Source organism: Haliotis rufescens, unplaced genomic scaffold, assembly GCF_023055435.1.
Source record: "Haliotis rufescens isolate VD_foot unplaced genomic scaffold, xgHalRufe1.0.p SCAF_4, whole genome shotgun sequence".
Lineage (NCBI taxonomy): Eukaryota > Metazoa > Mollusca > Gastropoda > Lepetellida > Haliotidae > Haliotis > Haliotis rufescens.
In genome coordinates this window covers 47,801,351-47,822,970 of record NW_025964112.1, presented here as the reverse complement: position 1 = coordinate 47,822,970, position 21,620 = coordinate 47,801,351, and the positions used below count along the sequence as shown (strand labels likewise).

The 21,620-nt window shown below is 40.8% G+C and overlaps 1 protein-coding gene across 2 annotated transcripts in view; it reads right to left on the bottom strand.

Annotated features, from left to right (window-relative positions):
* The window catches only part of LOC124151805, a 94,019-nt gene that overhangs the window by 68,324 nt on the left and 4,075 nt on the right, over positions 1-21,620 (bottom strand). For both annotated transcript variants that reach the window (XM_046524446.2, XM_046524453.2), the window contains exons 3-11: positions 10,727-10,882; positions 9,247-9,382; positions 8,230-8,295; positions 7,402-7,476; positions 6,455-6,517; positions 5,506-5,583; positions 4,891-4,959; positions 3,921-3,992; positions 2,014-2,091 (exon numbers count right to left, since the gene is read on the bottom strand). In XM_046524446.2, coding sequence (XP_046380402.2) covers positions 2,014-2,091; positions 3,921-3,992; positions 4,891-4,959; positions 5,506-5,583; positions 6,455-6,517; positions 7,402-7,476; positions 8,230-8,295; positions 9,247-9,382; positions 10,727-10,850 — 761 coding nt within the window. In that variant the 5' untranslated portion in view covers positions 10,851-10,882. The remainder of the gene's footprint in view (positions 1-2,013; positions 2,092-3,920; positions 3,993-4,890; positions 4,960-5,505; positions 5,584-6,454; positions 6,518-7,401; positions 7,477-8,229; positions 8,296-9,246; positions 9,383-10,726; positions 10,883-21,620) is intronic.

Here is a 21,620-nt window from a genome sequence, read left to right as displayed (position 1 = left end):
TGTTTTTATAATGGAGATGGTTTTGTTTGCTCTTATTTATAGGGATGATGATATCGATGCCATAAACCTATCCCATAATTTTGGTATCATAAATATGCAAATTGAGTCTTGATAACTAAGCTTGATAACATCTATTTATCAACGCGAAGACTACTTGCTCGATAAACTTATTTTCCCGATGTGCTGTAAACAAACATGGTCGCAAATACTTGGCACTTTATGTTACATTGGGCGGTTCACTTATGCATGGGATTCATACGCGGTTCCTGAAGGGAGCTACTTGAAAGGCAAAACGTCATTAAATTCGATAATTACAAAAATGGTATCATATATGATACTAGGTTTTTACAGTCGTCATTTTTATTATCGTTAATATCATATATAAGGAATGCAAACTTTGTATTGTGTTCACATTTAGTCCATGCATATTTATAATACGGAAAAACGCAGGGGTAATCATTTTCGTGTTTGTTGTTTTAACGCCGCAGTCAGCAATATTCCAGCTGTATGACGGCGGTCTGTAAATAACTGAGACTTCATACATTATCAATAGAAAGTCACCTGACTTATAAAACATTACATCCCCATGTTTGGGCAAACTGTTTCAGAGGGTAACACTTAGTCAAACGAAGGTCATTAATATGAGGTGAGGTGAGGTGAAATGGGGTTTAATGTCGCGTCCAAGATTATTGCACTTATATAGCGACGTGCATGTACGTGTGTGTGTTTGTGTGGCTGCTTGTACTAGTCCGGACTGATGCCGATTTATAGTGCTAGCTCACTGAGATTCCATGCCGCAGTTTAACATGAATACCCCACTCAGACACAGTATACTGACTCCGAGCCGACCAGTCCTTGTTTTAGCCCCTTAATGCCGAGCGCCAGACAGGGTAACAACAAGTACCATTTTTAAACGTCTTTTGGTATGACGCGGCCGGGGATCGAACCCCGGACCTTCCGCTCTCCGGGCGGACGCTCTACCACTAGACCACGGAGGCGGTCCATTAATATGACATGGTGTTTAGAACAGTACTTTATCTAGTAGTTGGGGTGGTCGGGTAGCCCATTTGGTTAAAGCGCTCGCTCGTCACGCCGAAGACCCGGGTTCTATTCCCGACATGGGTACAATGTGTGAAGCCCATTTCTGGTGTCCCCCGCCTTGATATTGCTGGAATATTGCTAAAAGCGGCGTAAAACCATACTCAATCACTTATCTAGTAGTTCCTTTGTCGTTTATTTCGTTAGGTCAAGGCGAGAGGTGGTGAGAATGATGGACATATCAAGGGAGCTTGCTGTTCCTTTCACAGTTTCAGCTGTGTCAGTCATGAACGCAGTTGGCTGATGTCAAGGATGTTGTGTGATCTGTACTTGTAATGGCATGTTGCTCTTATACAATTACAGACATTATATAGTGAGTTGGGTTTACAACCGCTTTGAACAGTTTTTCAGGTACAGTAAACTACGGTTATAACGAACTCAAAGGGACTACTATTTTTAGTTCGTTATAACCGTAGTTCGTTATAAGCATATATACAGTATAACTACAGCAAATAGTCGGGACTAAAAAGTAAGTTCGTTATATCGGTCAGTTCGTTATAAGCGTGTTCGTTATAACCGTAGTTTACTGTATATCAAGGCGTGTCAGTTTAATATGGGAAGACATTCCGACGTGAAGCAAGCCTCAAATATAACCGCTTTGATTCAATCAGTGAGCACCAGTGAGCAAGAGTCTTAATCAAGGCGAACCTGAGATTCGAAACCACAGCCATCGGATCCAGGCATGCCTAAGGGAAACAACTCTCACCACCCGTGCACCTGAACAACTTGAAATAACCTCAAGCACAGCAAGACTGGGGACATTAAGGCGCCGTTCCAGAAAGTGATATTAGAGCTACGATTGTAGTAAGTTCATGTAAGGTATGGGAGTTACGATCGCCTTAGCGCTGAGATCGGTTTGTGGATCGGGGTCCTGACAATCAACTGACTGTACATACTGAGCTGATCTATACTCACAAATGTTTTAACGGCGAGTTCTTTAGATTCGTGAGGTGTTCTCTTGAGACGACTTCCAGTTCATTTTCATTCATAGATCTGTTTGTAACAAAATATTTTTTTTAAAACACACATGTAGATGTTTATAAATACATAAGGATGTCAGTTCTTTAATCCTTTCGGATTTTTTAGGCTATAAGTCAGATTTTTTATTTTTTATTTATAGTATACTTTCAGTCCATCGTGAAAATACACATCAGAAACAAAAATAAATCAAATAGTCAAGTTTCATAAATGTGTTAAGTTAACTTCTGTGTCATCAGAGCTCAGACGTATACTGTGATAACTCGAACATGATCAAAGACCTTCATGGTCCCATTGGACACCATATCACCACTATGGTTCACATTTGTATCGAACTACGGATAATTCGATGTGTCGTTTAAGACGATGTTATTTTATTGTCCTAACAGAATCCTTATTGCCGCTTAACAGTCTAACATCTGCATTCTGCTTGTATCGAAGAACCTGTAAAACGATGTATTCTCGATAGTCCCCTCTCGAAAAGGTTAAAAAGTACTGCAGAAATACCTTGTGTATATTCTTTTGACTCACACAAAACATATATCATATTGTGTGAATCAATGAATATGTTTGGGTCCTACGACAAGGGAGAGCGAAAGTCACAACTTCGGTATTTGGGGTATTCGACACTTGTAATTGACAACGGTGTCATTGTCAGATTTGTTATGGAACGCATTATGGTTGAATGGCCTCGGACTGTAATATATTACAAACGTCAGGTTTTAAGCCACCTTCAAAGTAACAGATCGCCAATCATGGCAGTCAATGTGTCATTACAGCCAGGCAAATGAACAACCGGATCATGCAATGAAACGCAAGGCTGAGTCCCGTGATTCAAAGATTTATGAATTCTTTTCTAAAGATAGGTTTGGATTAAATCCTAAAGAATGTTATTAGAAACGTCATAAAACTGTACAATTCGGAATGTAGAGCAATTTTGTAATATAATACTGTATTACCATTCACATACCACCGTAGAACACGTGAAGATCCGCGTTAGAATTGATCTGCTGCAACCAATGCTTGTCGTCAGAGGCGACTAACGGGATCGGGTGGTCAGGCTCGCTGACTTGGTTGATGCATGTCATCGTATCCCAATTGCGTGGATCGATGCTCATGATGTCAATCACTGGATTGGGGACTGTCCTTGTCATAATTGGGGATTAACTTTTCAGTTTGTTAATATATAAACAGTGGGCGTACACTTTCTTCTTTCTATGATTCATTCCGAAAATCATATTCAGAGTTCAAGGTGATATATTTCTTTCGCCATTTTGTTTTGGATGTGTGCCAATTGACTTTGGTTTTCATGAAACCCAACGCCAAATGGATTTTTTTCATTCAGAAGTAAAGTCAGTATCGTTTGCAGTTTAGTTCTGTGTGGAACTGTTGTTCCTTGTCAGAAGTGGTGGCACCTGATATCGTGTACAGCGCACAAGTCAAAAATAAGGCAAAGCTAAGCAACGTTGGTCGCGGATAGTTGGTGGATGGGTGACCGACAGCTTGGCTCCTGGGTGTATCTAGGGCTCACACTGAAGCCCAGGTTACATGTGGTGTCTCCTTAGACAAGAGACTTTGTTCGGAATGTGCCTTTGTTCACCCAGCAGTGAATGGGTACACGGTAGGATGAGATTGTAATGTCACTGATGACCTTCAAGCACCTCATAAGGCAGATTGGGTTGTATACTGCCCAGGGAGCTGAGAATGAAATTCAAGAGCACACTCATCCGCTAGCCTGGTTAATAACGTAGGGATTTAAGAATGCGTTAGGATGTGGATAAACATACACATTATATTATTAGAAGTGTAATGTATGTTCCCAGTCTGGTAGTGGACGTACTTACAGGAACCACAGGTTTGCCATTTGTGCCAAGCCACTTCCAGGGAACTGACGAATCTTGTTCCTACTGAGAGCTCTGAAAATATTTGATAGAAAACAAAACTTGATCGAACTCAATATTGATAAAATGTTCAATAACAAAATGAAACTTTCCATGCCTGGGTTCAAAATATTATGCAAGATCAAAATCGTCATTATATTACATTTATTGCTAAAACCATCTCCATGGTGATTTTATTAATATGAACCGACATTAATTAACAACGACACTTGATTTGTAAACCTAGAATGGTGAAAACAATCAGTTGATAATTGTTAAAACGTTTTTGCGGTTTATTCAATAGTCGAACTCGAATACCTTTGTATTTGTATTTTCTTTTGGTAAATAATCCACACTAATAACACGGAGACGCGGTAACCATGGTAAAAATAGCATTAGTGGCGATAATGTGGTTATTGTGTGATCATATCGTTTCATAGCTGCACGCGTAGCACTCACAAAGGCGACAGGACCATGAAGATCCGGGGTAGAATAGGTCTTCAGTAACCCACGCTTGCCGTAAGAGGTGACTATGCTTGTGGTAAGAGGCGACTAACGGGATCGGGTGGTCAGGCTCGCTGACTTGGTTGATGCATGTCATCGATCCCAACTGCGTGGATCGATGCTTATATTGTCAATCACTGGATTGTCTGGTCCAGACTCGATTACTTACAGACCGCCGTCATATAGCTGGAATATTGCTGAGTGCGGCGTAAATGAAAAAGACAACAAACAAACAACACAGAGGGGACAGGGCATTATTTCAGCCTAATTGCCTCAGTATCTCCCAGCCCTGTCTATTGGTATTCATATATTGTCCACCCAAGTAGAAAGAGACAGGTGTTTTGTGAAACATTTTGTGAAACATTTTACTGCAAAGGGATACAGGAATACTAGATGAAAAATACATCATATACGAAAACAAAATACTTACAACACCTCGATATTACTGTTTCTTACAAATTCGTCCGGGAACCATTCAATCTCGTTACCTATAAGTGATCTGAAATACAGAATTGATATACTGAAAGGATTATATACCGCCACAGTAATCATACCGCACACGTCATTTATAGTTAAAGTTAATCTGTCACACCGATTCGTTCATATAACTTGAGTTATTCTGTCATACCATAACTATAGTGATATGAAAGAATCGGGTGGTCCGCCACTTTTGAGTAGTTTATCAGGCTACACAGTAACCAATCACTTGAGGTAACTTCTAGTGAGTGAGTTGGGTTTAACGCCACTTTTATCATTCCGTGTCAGCTTAATGTGGGAGGAAAGCCCGAAGTGATGCAGGTCTCAGACGTTTACCACATCGGTAAAATCCACGAGCACGGTATGGTGCTGACAAACCTAGAAACATAATCGGGGCGAACCGGAATTCGAACCAACAATCATAGGTTTCTGGCGTGCCCTAGGCACGCAACTCTGCACAGCGAATCGCGGCGCCTCAAACGACTGGGCCACCCGTGCCCCGAGATAACTTCTTAGACGGTTTCTTAAGAAAAAAAAATATCTTGAAATACCTTTATAATATACTTACACTTTCAGCAGCGAAGACGGCAAAATCTGTTTTGTGTAATTGTGAGGGAAAAATCTGATCTTGTTGTTTACCAAATACCTGGAACATATACAGAATAATAATATTCACAATTCCTGGAATTCAGTGTACAGTGCAACCGATTCGGGTATTTTATAAATGACTATTTTGACCAATAAGTAGCCCGAAGCCATGGAATGAATATCTGTCGTAACAAAATAACTGGAGAGAGTGAGAAAAGTTTAAAGCCCCTTTGTTTGCTTGTTTGCTTTTTTTTGTTTTTTTTTGTTTTTTGTTAACACCCCCACTCAGCTATATGACGGCGGTCTGCAAAATAATCGAGTCTAGACCAGACAATCCAGTGATTCACATCATGAGCATCGATCCTCACAATTGGGATACGATGACATGCATCAACAAGATCAGCGAGCCAGACAACCCGATCCCGTTAGTCGTCTCTTACGACAAGCAAGGGTTGCTGAAGATTTTTTCTAACCTGGATCAACACGGGTATAACGCCCCTTTGAATAGTATTATGATATTATAAGTTATATCACTGCGTGTGAGTTAGATGTGGGAGGATCGCCCGAAATGATACAGATTTTAAACTTTTAAACTTTGGCGAATCCAAAGAGTACGGGCATGATGCTGACAAACCTAGAAATATAATCAGGGAGGTCTGGGATTCGAACATTCTGGTACACCCAAGGGACGCAACTGCTCAGCGATGACATAAGACATATAGAATATATGTTGCAATATTCCGAAATGGTTGGAGAGGAATTCGATGAAACTGTGTAGTCTTTGTTTATTTTATACCAATATATTTCATGTTTGGCCATGATTAATAGAACTTTAAAATAGCTTTAATTAATAGCAGCAGGGTTTGTTCCTTGTGATTAATAATAACTAGCCGTGGAAATCAGACGGGAATAACATGTATGGCACTCACAGTTCTTGCATGGATGTCTTGCTGATATCAGGAACTAATCTGATGCCGGTTCCATATATTTGTCTGGAATGGTATGTATGATATACAGTGAAACATTATATTTCAGTACATGTGTACATATGAATTAACAATACTAAAAAAATCGTCACAGATTCCGCATACTAGTTGGTTTAGATCATTATTGTGTTTCTGTATCGCAAATATCCTATGTATGTATGTATGTATGTATGTATGTATGTATGTATGTATGTATGTTTATTGTGTAACATATGTGTTTGATTCTTAATATATGATATTTACCATACGTTACACATGAAGGTAAAACTATCATATTATGTCATTCTTAAATAATAAAAAGCTTACGACTTATATACATTTACAAAACAAATGTGGTTGCTTACCTAAAGTGACTAAAGTGTAATATATACAGCTCCACTTTGGATATTTTAATATTATCTTTCCATGAAACACAAACCTGATTCTCAGATGACAAGCATATTTTTTAGTGAGGTGAGGTGAGGTGAAATTGGGTTTAACGTCGCGTCCAAAATTATTGCACTTATATAGTGACGTGCATGGACGTGTATATGTGTGTGTGGCTGCTTGTACTAGTCCGGACTGATGCCTATTTATAGTGCTAGCCCACCATGCCGCAATTTAACATGAATACCCCGCTCAGACACAGTATACTGACTCCGAGCCGACCAGTCCTTGTTTTAACCCCTTAATGCCGAGCGCCAGACAGGGTAACAACAAGTACCATCTTTTAACGTCTTTTGCTAGGACGCGGCCGGGGATCGAACCCCTGACCTTCCGCTCTCCGGGCAGACGCTCTACCACTAGACCACGGAGGCGGTCTATATTGGAACAGAAAGAATGTGGTGTCTTAACACAGCTTACGTCGAAGAAAACGTTCTACACTGGTTAACGTCAATAGGTATACATACAATATCTTCAGGTTTGTTGCCTTGTAGAATGTTATGTTTTCCACTTCTACTAGATTCGGCATGTCGATAAGATGCCTGAAAAAAGGACACTGGTGTTAAAAGACGAGAAGATGTTTCTATATCAATCACACAGACGCTTTAAAAAACATTGGTTGTTATGGCCGTACTGTAAGTAATCGAATCTGGACCAGGGAATCCAGTGATGGACATCATGAACATCGATCCCTGCAATTGGGATACGATCACATGTAATAAACCAACCTGACCACACGATAACGTTAGTCGCCTCTTAGACAAGCTTGGTTGCCTGTAGATTGAGGGAGAAGTTCTGAGGTCTCCTCTTGGCAAAACATGTATCATCACGCCGAAGGCCCGGCTTCGATTCCCCACAGACCTGACCACCCGATCTATTTAGTCGTCTCTTACGACACGCGTGGGTTGTTGGCACCTATATTACTACCCGAAACCCCCACAAGTTACGTACATAAGCGATATTGAACTATAAATGCAAATACAGTAAACTACGGTTATAACGAACTCAAAGGGCCCACTAATTTTAGTTCGTGATAACCGTAGTTCATTATAAGCAGATATGCAGCATATATACAACAAATGGCCTGGACTTAAAAATAAGTTCGTTATATCGGTCAGTTCGTTATAAGCGTGTTCGTTATAAACGTAGTTTACTGTATTACTATAATATGTACATGGTGGAATTGACTGAGATTGTAGCTATGGCCAGGATAGATAAATAAGTAAATGTCTATCGATGTAATGATATGCAAAATTATCAAATTTAAATGACGTATTTGAGAAAAGTATCCTTACACTTCCTGTACGCCTGCCGTGAAGGATTTCTCTGTCAATCTTTCTACGTTTTGACCCTTCACCTCCCTGGAAGTAAACGTGTTCTGTGTTTTATTGAAGTCAGGTACGGTCGTAGGTCCTTCATAATCGTAACGGAACTACGTGCATATATGACAAAGAATCAAGGTTCTCTATCATAGTGAAGGAATGAAAAACGTGGCAGGTTAGACTCTCTTACAGATCTTACAATTTAATAATACAATCGCCCCTAATCTCGTCCGCTCCTCGGTTATAGGAGCCTTTACTTGTCCCCCTTTAAATAATTTAGTGTTTCCACTGACTGTAAATGTCCAGTTTCCACCCTTGCCGACCTAGGCTCGAATTATGGAGTTATATCTTGGACTGGACTAACGAGTCTATACATTGTCCAATCAAAATCGCGTTACGAAATCGACAAACTGCCGTGAAGATTGTCGGTTGATTGCAGGATTTGCAAAGCATGTCTACCGGCAACTTAGCGTCAACAGATATTTTCCAAATCTTTTCATGTTTTTAGTCAAGGTGCTCACGTGATTTGATGCACATCCCGAAATAAGACCCGTTTTTATTACAATTTAGATCTTGATTATAGGCCAGATCGTTTTCACTTGGCGCAGCCATTTTATTTGGAGCAAATACAAATGATATGAGAGCTGGAATCTGATTGGTCAAAAGGGGGGATATAGAAGGGACATAACTCGTATTAGCCACTTGAAGCGCGACGATCTTGCCCATAAATTCCAGCCTCGTTCTGCAAGGGTGGAAACTAGACTTTTACAGTCAGTTAACTCCCTCGCCTCGGAAAGATGGTTAAAAGAAGGAAACGACAGGTTGACAATACAAATGATTTGTAATGAATGAAATCCCATTCCTGACATACACTCTCATCCAACTGGGACCTAGTTCAAGAAGTATCTGCTCTCTGTACGCACACGCACGCACACACACGCACACGCACACGAACAAGCACACGCTCACTGGGTAAAGGTATCAGCTCACACTACACTGCCACTGCAGCCAACCAGCTCCTTCCCACACGAGCAACCACCAGCACATTTCTTCTCGGTGTAGAAGTTAGTGTCTTTAAAGTAATTATCCTGAACATTTGGTTGGTCGGACCACAGGTAGAACCTTTCTGGAAACAGAGTAATAATAATAATATTAATAATAATATTAATAATAATAATGAAAACAAGACATTCCACAGTTTTCTAAAACGAGCCAAGGATGTGGAACATAATCTCAATGTCGGTGTTGATTTTGTTGATGGTTCTATACTGCTGGACGGTACGGAAATGAGTGTCAACCGAGCGAAGTGCCAAATCAAGTCGGCCCAGACTAAAAGGAGAGGCTATCTGAACGACCACTGCATCGAGTTTATGTGCAGTGTGTTGAGAGGATCAGCAATCCTGCAGAGTCCTTCGCTTGGACGAAGTCGTCTGGCCTGAAAAGTGAAACAGAAGGCTTTCTGCTCAGGTCCAGTCACTTGTGTAATGAATTTAATGAGACTGTCCAACACATTGTTAGTGGATGCCAAGCCTTGGCACAAACACAGTATCTAAAGCGACATGATTGTGTAGCTCGATCATTTTATTACCGTCTTCGCCATGCTTGTGGTTTTGACACAGAGGTCCATCCATGGTACGACCCTGAATATGTAGAGGGCGGCATGGAAAATGATAAATACAAAATCCTTTGGAATAGGCCCATTTACAGCCTCAGACATATCCAGGCCAACAAACCTGATCTTGTCCTTTTTGCTAAATCCAATGAAATCATTTATATCATTGAATTTTCTGACAAGATTGAGGAAAAACATGGCAAATATGCGGACCTCGCTTTCGAAATGTCACGCTTTCATCCCAAGTACCAAGTTGTCCGACTCCCCATTGTTCTCGGTGCCTTAGGTTTGGTACCTCTCAATCTGTTGACTGACATTGGGAGAATGCCCGGGTTTGCTACCAGGAATACAGCTCTTCTGACAATCTGGGTATTGCAGAAGGCTGCAGTGTTGGGGAGTCTTCACATTCTCCGAAAAGTTCTGGGTGGGTTTGACTAGGGAGCGCTTCCTGGGAGAAGTCCCATTCGCTGTCTGGGCTGCGTGTAGAGGGGGCAAGGGCCCTGAGCTGATGATGAGCCTAACCAGCCTGACTGTGCCAGGATCACCCAAACCCTCTTTGCTGCATTTTGTATTTTAATCTGCAAATAATAATAACGATAAACATTTGTACTGCGCCGAATCCACTAATTGTTGCATGTGCACAGCACTATATTATTACTCCGGTCAATGGATAAGTGTACACTCGAATTCCATTCTCAGCTCCCTGGGGAGTATATATACAACCCAAGCCGCCTGAGCTAGTGGGTTTACAGTCTCATTTCAGTCACGGTGTTAATGTATGGGTATACACAGTAAGATATTTAAAGATAACGTTATAAATGGCTAATAGAGAGTATAGAAGTCTGCCGGTCTATTCACCATTTGCATAGGCGATGCCCTCGGTGCCGTGCCTGTTGTTCCAGTAGTCGTGCCCATACCAGTTCTGACTGACCACCGTGTGTAAGGGCAGGAGGAGGAGGGTCAGGAGGGTCACACTGGTCATGTTGGCTGAGTGTGGTCACTGGATTCTCATGTCTGGAATGTAAAGGTAGAAGTTCCGTGTAGTTAAAATAATTTTGGTATGGTGTGTCTGAATCATCACGGTCCCTTATAAATATGCATCTCTACTCCAGCAGTGTCGTGGCTCTCACAAATATGCCGGTCTACTTCAGCACAGTGTCGTTCCTCTCATAAATATGCCGGTCTGCTACAGCACAGTGTCGGCCTCTCACAAATATGCCGGTCTGCTACAGCACAGTGTCGGGCCTCTCACAAATATGCCGGTCTGCTACAGCGCAGTGTCGTGCCTCTCACAAATATGCCCGTCTGCTACAGGACAGTGTCGGGCCTCTCACAAATATGCCGGTCTCCTACACCAAAGTGTCGTGCCTCTCACAAATATGCCGGTCTACTACAGCACAGTGTCGTTCCTCTCATAAATATGCCGGTCTGCTACAGCACAGTGTCGTGCCTCTCACAAATATGCCGGTCTACTTCAGCACAGTGTCGTTCCTCTCATAAATATGCCGGTCTGCTACTGCACAGTGTCGTGCCTCTCACAAATATGCCGGTCTGCTACAGCGCAGTGTCGTGCCTCTCACAAATATGCCCGTCTGCTACAGCACAGTGTCGTGCCTCTCACAAATATGCCCGTCTCCTACAGCACAGTGTCGGGCCTCTCACAAATATGCCCGTCTCCTACAGCACAGCGTCGTGCCTCTCACAAATATGCCCGTCTCCTACAGCGCAGTGTCGTGCCTCTCACAAATATGCCCGTCTCCTACAGCACAGTGTCGTGCCTCTCACAAATATGCCCGTCTCCTACAGCGCAGTGTCGTGCCTCTCACAAATATGCCCGTCTCCTACAGCGCAGTGTTGGACCTCTCACAAATATGCCCGTCTACTACAGCACAGTGTTGGACCTATCACAAATATGCCCGTCTCCTACAGCGCAGTGTCGTGCCTCTCACATATATGCCGGTCTACTACAGCGCAGTGTCGTGCCTCTCACAAATATGCCCGTCTCCTACAGCACAGTGTCGTGCCTCTCACAGATATGCCCGTCTCCTACAGCACAGTGTCGTGCCTCTCACAAATATGCCCGTCTCCTTCAGCGCAGTGTCGTGCCTCTCACAAATATGCCCGTCTCCTACAGCGCAGTGTTGGACCTCTCACAAATATGCCGGTCTACTACAGCACAGTGTTGGACCTATCACAAATATGCCCGTCTCCTACAGCGCAGTGTCGTGCCTCTCACAAATATGCCGGTCTACTACAGCGCAGTGTCGTGCCTCTCACAAATATGCCCGTCTACTACAGCGCAGTGTCGGCCTCTCATAAATATGCCGGTCTGCTACAGTACAGTCTCGTGTCTCTCACAAATATGCCCGTTTACTAAAGCACAGTGTCGTGCCTCTCACAGATATGCCGGTCTGCTACAGCAGAGTGTCGGCCTCTCATAAATATGCCGGTCTGCTACAGCACAGTGTCGTGCCTCTCATAAATATGCCCGTCTATTACAGCAAAGTGTCGTGCCTCTCACAAATATGCCGGTCTGCTACAGCACAGTGTCGTGCCTCTCATAAATATGCCCGTCTATTACAGCACAGTGTCGTGCCTCTCACAAATATGCCGGTCTGCTACAGCACAGTGTCGTGCCTCTCACAAATATGCTCGTTTACCAAAGCACAGTGTCGTGCCTCTCACAAATATGCCGGTCTGCTACAGCACAGTGTCGTGCCTCTCACAAATATGCTCGTTTACCAAAGCACAGTGTCGTGCCTCTCACAAATATGCCGGTCTGCTACAGCACAGTGTCGTGCCTCTCATAAATATGCCCGTCTATTACAGCACAGTGTCGTGCCTCTCACAAATATGCCGGTCTGCTACAGCACAGTGTCGTGCCTCTCACAAATATGCTCGTTTACCAAAGCACAGTGTCGTGCCTCTCACAAATATGCCGGTCTACTACAGCACAGTGTTGGACCTATCACAAATATGCCCGTCTCCTACAGCACAGTGTCGTACCTCTCATAAATATGCCCGTCTATTACAGCACAGTGTCGTGCCTCTCACAAATATGCCGGTCTGCTACAGCACAGTGTCGTGCCTCTCACAAATATGCTCGTTTACCAAAGCACAGTGTCGTGCCTCTCACAAATATGCCGGTCTGCTATAGCACAGTGTCGTGCCTCTCACAAATATGCTCGTTTACTAAAGTACAGTGTCGTGCCTCTCACAAATATGCTCGTCTACTACAGCACAGTCTCTGAAAAATATTCAAATCTACTATTGCTCAATTTGACGTCTCTCGCCAATTTTCTGTGATGTCTCCCACGCTGATTCAAAACATCGAAGTTCCACGCTTTAAGCTTAAAATGATTGGTTCTTGTTTGATCCAGTACATAATTGGGAACGCTTACCGTTTATAATATGAATTTAAATAATACACTAAAACAGTTATCGATATGTACGATTACGTGATTTACGTGTGACCCAATCGTCTAAGGTGTTTCCACTCGTTGCACAGTTGTGTCTTTTTAACGTAATTATAACGTTCTTCCCGTTTAGCACTCTTTCTTTTTCATCAGTATTGCCGTTTACATTTAGCTGACATGCCGTAATTCAAGAGATGTGCTATTCGGCGTTGAATCAAACTCACTCACTCACTCACTCACTCACTCACTCACTCACTCACTCACTCACTCACTCACTCACTCACTCACTCTATGTTTTTCATACTACTCAAAAGAAGTTAAACGATTTGTTCATATGACTATATGATTAATCTATGAAGCCATGGCAGATATACCATAGTCATATGCAAAAAAGTCGGATGCTCCTTAACTTTTTTTGAGTAGTATTTAACAAGATAATAGGTAGGCATTACATTGATCATTCAAACAAAAACACCCTTCAGAGCATAACAGCTCCCAAATAACCAATGCCTGTCGTTGTTAGGATTTTGTATCGAGATTAGAAATTGATTCAGCTTTTGGGGCCTTATATCTCCAACCCTCCCAACCCCCTCTCTCCCCAGGTGAAGTATTCAGACAATAACCTCTCTGTCTCTGTGTATTAAGAAAAACATTTTTTGTAGTTAATCATTTTCTTTACATTATTACATAAAATACCTGTCATGAGTTCATTGTGAGCATGACAGTATGCCCAGACATGACCATGACATTCTGCTGACTCTGTAATCTGATATTACACTGCAGACAAGGAGGGGTCACTGTACACTATATCAATGCCGATCAGACAACGTCAGAGATAAAACATTCTTGTGCTGAATAAAAGGAATGATAGTTTCATGCAGTTATTTGATTAGTTTGGCGTCGCCCTAATTTGCAATGTTAAATAGACTGTGTTTGATGTATTGAAATGAACTGACATCGATCCTCATTGTCCTGTTTCAATATTTAAATTTTCGCGTTATTTACTATGTTTAGTTGCGGGGTTAACAAGAAGGCGTTATAGGGTGGTGATTTCAATTCACACTGATGGCATGAATATTAAACTAAAAAGCGATAAAAAACATTTCCACAATCAAATAAAAGCGACAAAACCCTTACCATTTTCGACAGACATCTCTGCCGAAACAGAGTGAATTGTACGACTTCAACTATATCATGAGCATGCGTTTATGAATCACTATCAAATAATAATGATACCAGGTGTTCGCGAAAAGGTGAGCATATCCTGCGCCACCGGTGGCACCCGTCAAAAACACATGCAAAGGCAAGTCATATGTTCACCTGAAAAAACACGCGAATATATGGTACAAGGCAAAATATTGGTTGTGATAGTGTGATGAGTCTTGTCAGCCACAAGTAGCTTTCATTTCTACGACTTTTTAAGGATACTTGTATAAACATGTTTTACCAAAACTGGAGATCAGTCTTAAACTCTAGTTCAAGATATCATTTATATGCAGAGTTTAAAAGTCTTTAAGAACCTGAAAAATATCTTTCAGTTTTGTATGAAAGAAAATTTAGAAACATAATTGTAAGATTTAGAGCAGGTCTTTTAAATTTGAAGAATAATGAAGGCAGATATCTGTCGATAAGAAAAGTCTCTTCGAATATGTCCAGTCTGTAATAATGGCATAGAGGATGAATTTCATTTTTTACTCATTTGTTCATGTTATAATGATCTCAGACAAGAACACTTACCGGCAAAACTTTGCCGATATCCTAGCTTGAACCATTTCAAATCTATTATGTGTCATAACAATGAAGCAGTCTTAAATAGTTGATCACGTTTCCTATATTACGCTTATGCAAAAAGAACAAGTAGTACAATTCAATTATGATATAAGTCATGTGTCACGTTACTTTACCGTTGCATCTGTGAACAATTGGTATATTGTGAACTGTAATTGTATATGGTGAGGTGAGGTGAGGTGAAATGGGGTTTAACGTCGCGTCCAAGATTATTGCACTTATATAGCGACGTGCATGTACGTGTGTGCGTTTGTGTGTCTGCTTGTACTAGTCCGGACTGATGCCGATTTATAGTGCTAGCTCACTGAGATACCATGCCGCAGTTTAACATGAATACCCCACTCAAACACAGTATACTGACTCCGAGCCGACCAGTCCTTGTTTTAGCCCCTTAATGCCGAGCGCCAGACAGGGTAACAACAAGGACCATCTTTTAACGTCTTTTGGTATGACGCGGTCGGGGATCGAACACCAGACCTTCCGCTCTCCGGGCGGACGCTCTACCTCTAGACCACGGAGGCGGTCCTATAATTGTATATGGGCCCGAGGCCTTCATGCAAATAAAAGTTCTTCTTCTTCTTCTTCTTCAAAGTAGTGGAATTTACATCATGAGCTGCCCAGTCCACGTTCTGCAACACGTTTCTATAGTTCCTACGTTCATGAAATGGTGTTTGTATAGGAAACTGAAATTGTTGTTTTGAAAAGTAGTGGACATTTTGGGAAACTGTTTTTTGTCTGAGGATGTTACTGAAATTTAAGACATCGGTCCCCTTTTTTGAAAATTTCAAATTCAAGAACATGCGACCTTTGTCTGATTTGGTGGAGTCTGTTTCTGGTTTGGTCAAACGTTGCAAAGAAATGTCAAGAACGATGCTCTCTAGTCGATACTATGGGCTCTTACTGTTTGTAGACCCACCCATCAGTAAAAGTTGCTGGAGTCGTTTAAATGTCTTTCAGTGCCACAGAGTATAGTCAGTTCTTACTGTGTGCAGTTCCAATGGTTCCCGAAGGAAAGACAACAACTCTTCCAAATGAATGGTATCTGTACTAATTCTCTACTAAAACAGAGTCCAATGTACGATTCCGACTAATTTCCGTTTTGTTAATTCATTCTGAGCTTGGCCCAGTCTTCCAAGGCGCCGCATTTCACTATACCGAATTGCCTCCCTTAGGCCTGCCAGCATCCTTTTGCGGGGTTCGAATCTTAGTTCGGCCTGATTGTTTCCAAGTTGTCAGCACCATACGCGTACTCACTGGTTTCACCAAAATGACAAACATCTACATCCCTTTGGACTTTCCTTGCATGTCAACCTAACTTGATGTTATATTAGTACAGTAAGCTACGGATATAACGAACTCAAAGGGACCACGAAATTTAGTTCGTTATAACCGTAGTTCGTTATAAGCAAATATACAGCAAAAGGACGGGACCACAAAATAAGTTCGTTATATCCGTCAGTTCGTTATAAGCGTAGTTATAATATAATGTTCAAAGCGGCGTTAATTCAAAAACTCGCACGCACTCCTTCACAGCCAACCTTACATATTTGGTAGCGGTACCTGGAATTGATACCCTGTAGGCATATTTGATAACATTGTTAGCGTCGTAGCTTATCAACAAAACATAGCACAGCATACCCTTTACATGAAGTCAGCCAGTATCATATTTACTGTATAATTACGTGCTGTCAGTCAGGCAACATGACCTGTAAACATCAAACCTATCTCCAATAACAACCCGTCTACTGATGCGAAGAGTTTGGTCATAGGGTTATTTTAAGAGAGAACTTTTTGTCACATTAATTCTTCCATTTTAAAATCTAGAATGCATAGTCTTTCGCCAACGGTATTAATACTACGTTGCTGAACAATTGTTTATTATGATACTCGCAGTTGGAGGTACTCGGGAGGTTAGGGTGTCTCTGTCTCTCGGTGTTGTGTTTACTTGTGCTATGAATTAACCGTATTTTTTATACTCAATAAATATATGTTCGTTGGTTTGATTTTCACATGTTAGGGGGCCGTATCATATCCACTCTTTCTACAGACTATCCGAGAAGTACAAAGTAGACACAACTTCTTTAATACTGTAAAGACGACGTTTCGGTATAGATCCTTATACCGTTGTCAAGCAAGACTTCAGAAGTTGTTATCCATAAATTGTGTCTACTTTGTCATCCGTTAAGTTTTAAGTAATGCCTATCAAACAATTTATCCGAGACGTATTTAATATATAATCATATTTGGAAGTGTTAAGATACGCCTAATCTTAAGCAGGGATAAGGGGTTGTATAACGTTGATGTTTCCCTCCTATACTTGACGTAAAAGGCGACGAACGGGATCGGGTGGTCGGGCTCGCTGACTTGGTTGATGCATGTCATGGATCCCAAGTGCGTGGATCGATGCTCGTGATATCCATCACTGGATTGTCTGGTCCAACCCAATTATTTACAGACCGCCGTCATATGGCTGGAATATTGCTGAGTGCGACGTTAAACAACAAACCAACCCACCAACAACCTATACTTTACGTTAGGGGTCTAACTGGGGTTTTACCCAGATCATTCATATAAATAAAAGCGACAGAACACTTTCAACAGTCATTAGAAATCTCTGTTAAACGCAGACTCCATTGTACGATTCCGACTATAAAATAAACCCGTTCCATAAAATAATTGCTCTAAAAGCATTTCCGTATCCCTCAGAGATATGTGCTTAAAGCAGAGCTCATTTTACGATTCCGACTATACCATTAGAATGTGTTTATGAATCACTTTCAAATAGTGTTAGTGTAAGGAGTTCACGAAAAGGTGAGCGTACCCAGCCCCTCAGTTGGCAACCGTCACAAACACATGCATCGGCAAGTCAATTGTTCACCTGAAGAAGTAGGGGAACACATGGTACAAGTCAAAAAAGGGAATCAGACATCATGTTGTCACTGACGCATCAAATTTTGAAATGTCCCCCACATGTCTTCCAAAAAAACTTTTGAATGCTTTACTAAGACCTGAATGGTGTGACCTTGATCAAACAACTTATAAAACCCATCCGTAATGCTGTCTGTCTGTCTGTCTGTCTGTTTCCCTGTCTATTCGGGAATTATTGAAACCAATGAACTGTTGTAACAGAGTACTGATTTCAAGTTAGGCCACGTGACTTGCATCACTTTAGGACATCTGGACTTTAGCCCCAGAAACCAGAACCTCAAGTGCACGTCTCTATATGCCTCGTGTGATGGGCGGTTGCTTTGCGTGGCGTACTGCAGTATGATAACGGCCGTTATGTCAAAACAGATAAAAAAAAGTAAACATTCCTAATGCCTACCATTGTCACGAAGAGACCAGCAAGTATCTACTAATTCTACTTCAACTACAATGACAGGTACAACCAACAAACATTTAAATTTATCGCAGTTTTAAATAGGTTAGGCAGATAACGTAAAGCGTCAAACGTCCACGTTGACACAAATGTTAAAGACCCTTAACATGAATTCGTCTAAGGGCCACAATTCCCCGTGCAGAGGTGTGTCCCCTGGTTAGGTGTTTCAAGGTTTGTGAGCCAGTTGTTTCCTTTAAGGCCAACATTACTCGTACTTTAATAGTATTACTCAAACTGTAATAGCATTACTCAAACTTTAATAGCATTACTCATATTTTACTGGTGTAGTGCATACTTTAATAGTATTACTCAAACTGTAATAGCATTACTCAAACTTTAATAGCATCACTCATATTTGAATGGTGTAGTGCATACTTTAATAGCATTACTCAAACTTTAATAGCATTACTCATATTTGAATGGTGATATGCATACTTTAATAGCATTACTCAAACTTGAATAGCATTACTCATATTTTACTGGTGTTATGCATACGTGAATAGTATTACTCAAACTTTAATAGCATTACTCAAACTTTAATAGCATTTAACTTATTTTACTGGTGTTATACATACTTTAATAGCATTACTCATATTTGAATGGTGTTATGCATACTTTGATAGCATTACTCAAACTTGAATAGCATTACTCATATTTGAATGGTGTAATGCATACCTGAATAGCATTACTCAAACTTTAATAGCATTACTCATATTTGAATGGTGTAATGCATACTTTAAAATAGCTTTACTCAAACTTTAATAGCATTACTCACATTTTACTGGTGTTATGCATACTTTAATAGCATTACTCAAACTTGAATAGCATTACTCATATTTTACTGGTGTTATGCATACGTGAATAGTATTACTCAAACTTTAATAGCATTACTCAAACTTTAATAGCATTTAACTTATTTTACTGGTGTTATACATACTTTAATAGCATTACTCATATTTGAATGGTGTAATGCATACTTTAATAGCATTACTCAAACTTTATTAGCATTACTCATATTTGAATGGTGTAATGCATACCTGAATAGCATTACTCAAACTTGAATAGCATTACTCATATTTGAATGGTGTAATGCATACCTGAATAGCATTACCTAAACTTGAATAGCGATATGCATACTTTAATAGCATTACTCAAACTTTAAAAGCATTACTCATATTTTACTGGTGTTATGCATACCTGAATAGTATTACTCACATTTTGGTGGTGTTATGAATAATTTACTAGTGTTAGGCATACTTTATGAGCATACTCTACTAGTATTATGCATACTTCGCCAACATTATTCATACTTGAATAGCATTACTCATACGTTAATAGCATTATTACTTTCACTTTACTGTGTATCATTACGCACACTTTACTGGCGTTACTCATACTTTACTAGCGTTACTCACACTTTACTTGCGTTACTCATACTTTACTAGCGTTACTCATACTTTACTAACGTTACTCATACTTTACTAGCGTTACTCATACCTTCATAGTTTTGAGCATACCTTACTGGCATTATTAATTATACTTTACTATATATCATTACTCGCACTTTACTAGTGTTGTGCTGCTCTTTACTAGCATTACTTATTTTCTACTAACATTACACACATTCAACAAACGTTACTTACACTACATTAGCATTACTCCCACTCCTCTACAAGTCGTTCATACTCGACTACATTCGTCACCACTCGCCCCTTTCCGTAACCTGCAAGAAGACTCGTCCCCCTCATTCGTGACCATCTCGTGTTATTCCGGGGCAAGCCGAATAGCGACTCGTGCCCCAATCATGGCCATTTTTGCGACCGGGTTCCGTCTTAGCGCAAACGGGCATACCTAAAACAATAGTCAACTCGTTGCGTAATGGTTCACATACATTTCCCCATATATTATATATGTTTCAGATGCAATTTAAAGCACATCTGGACATGCGGAATTATACAGTATGATTGAACACATTTAACTGTGTCTTGGGTATATTCTTAGATGCAAGACATATGTAAAATCAAAAATTATTTCTGAGGGATTCTTTGACGATGAAATTGAAATCATACGCGCATTCTGACTGGTTTGTCGTATTTTCGCACAGAACATTCATCGACAGGGGGACGAGTCTTCTTGCAGGTTACGGAAAGGGGCGAGTGGTGACGAATGTCGTCCCCCTATCGATGAATGTTATGTACGAAAATACGACAAACCAATCAGAATGCGCGTATGATTTAAAGTTCTTCATAATAATATACCCAGGACACAGTGAAGTGTGATCAATCACACTGTATAATTCCGCACGTCCCGATGTGTTTTAAATTGCATCTGAAATATATATAATATATGGGGAAATATATGTGAACCATTACGCAACAATTGTTTTATGTATGCCCGTTTGCGTTAAGACGGAACCCGGTCGCAAAAAAGCCCATGAGAGGGGCACGAGTCGCTATTCGGCTTGTCCCGGAATAACACGAGTTGGTCACGAATGACTTGAATAGAATGAGTCATACTTCAGTTGTATTCTTATTTTGCTAGCGTTATTCAACTTTAACTAGTTATACGTATACTAGGCTTGTTTGATTCTCTTGGCATTATCCATAATACTATTATTAATACTTTACCAGTACTATTTTTTCATTATTTGTACTATTCATTCTTCGCAGCCTTTTAAGTCATCTCTCACAATCATACTCACCATTGACTATGACAAGGAAGTTGCACTGATTCGCAGCCCCACAGGGCTCAGTGTTCCTCAACATGTATAAAATGTACACATACATTTCATGGTTACTAACATGTTGTTGACTATGGACTTAACGTCTTAAACCGCCTCGGGGCTCGTTCTTTTTAATATCAAGTCATAGTATGGCTTCCCTATCCCTGCCGCTCAATAATAAGCATAGTCCATTATAAACCTTGACCAACAAAGTCGGTTTCTTCACAATATGTCCAGCAATACTTGGAGGGTGGTCTTAATGGGCGGTCAGTACCAAAGAAAAATATTTCTATGACCCTGTCCAGTTAAACCAATATTTCATATGCGAATCACTAAACTAATAACCTGCTTGGGGCGATGAAACCCGCCCAGTTGTTATCGGCCATGTTGTATTATAGCGGTGCATTCACTCTGATTGACGTGTTACATTTCCAATTGGGTAGGTCT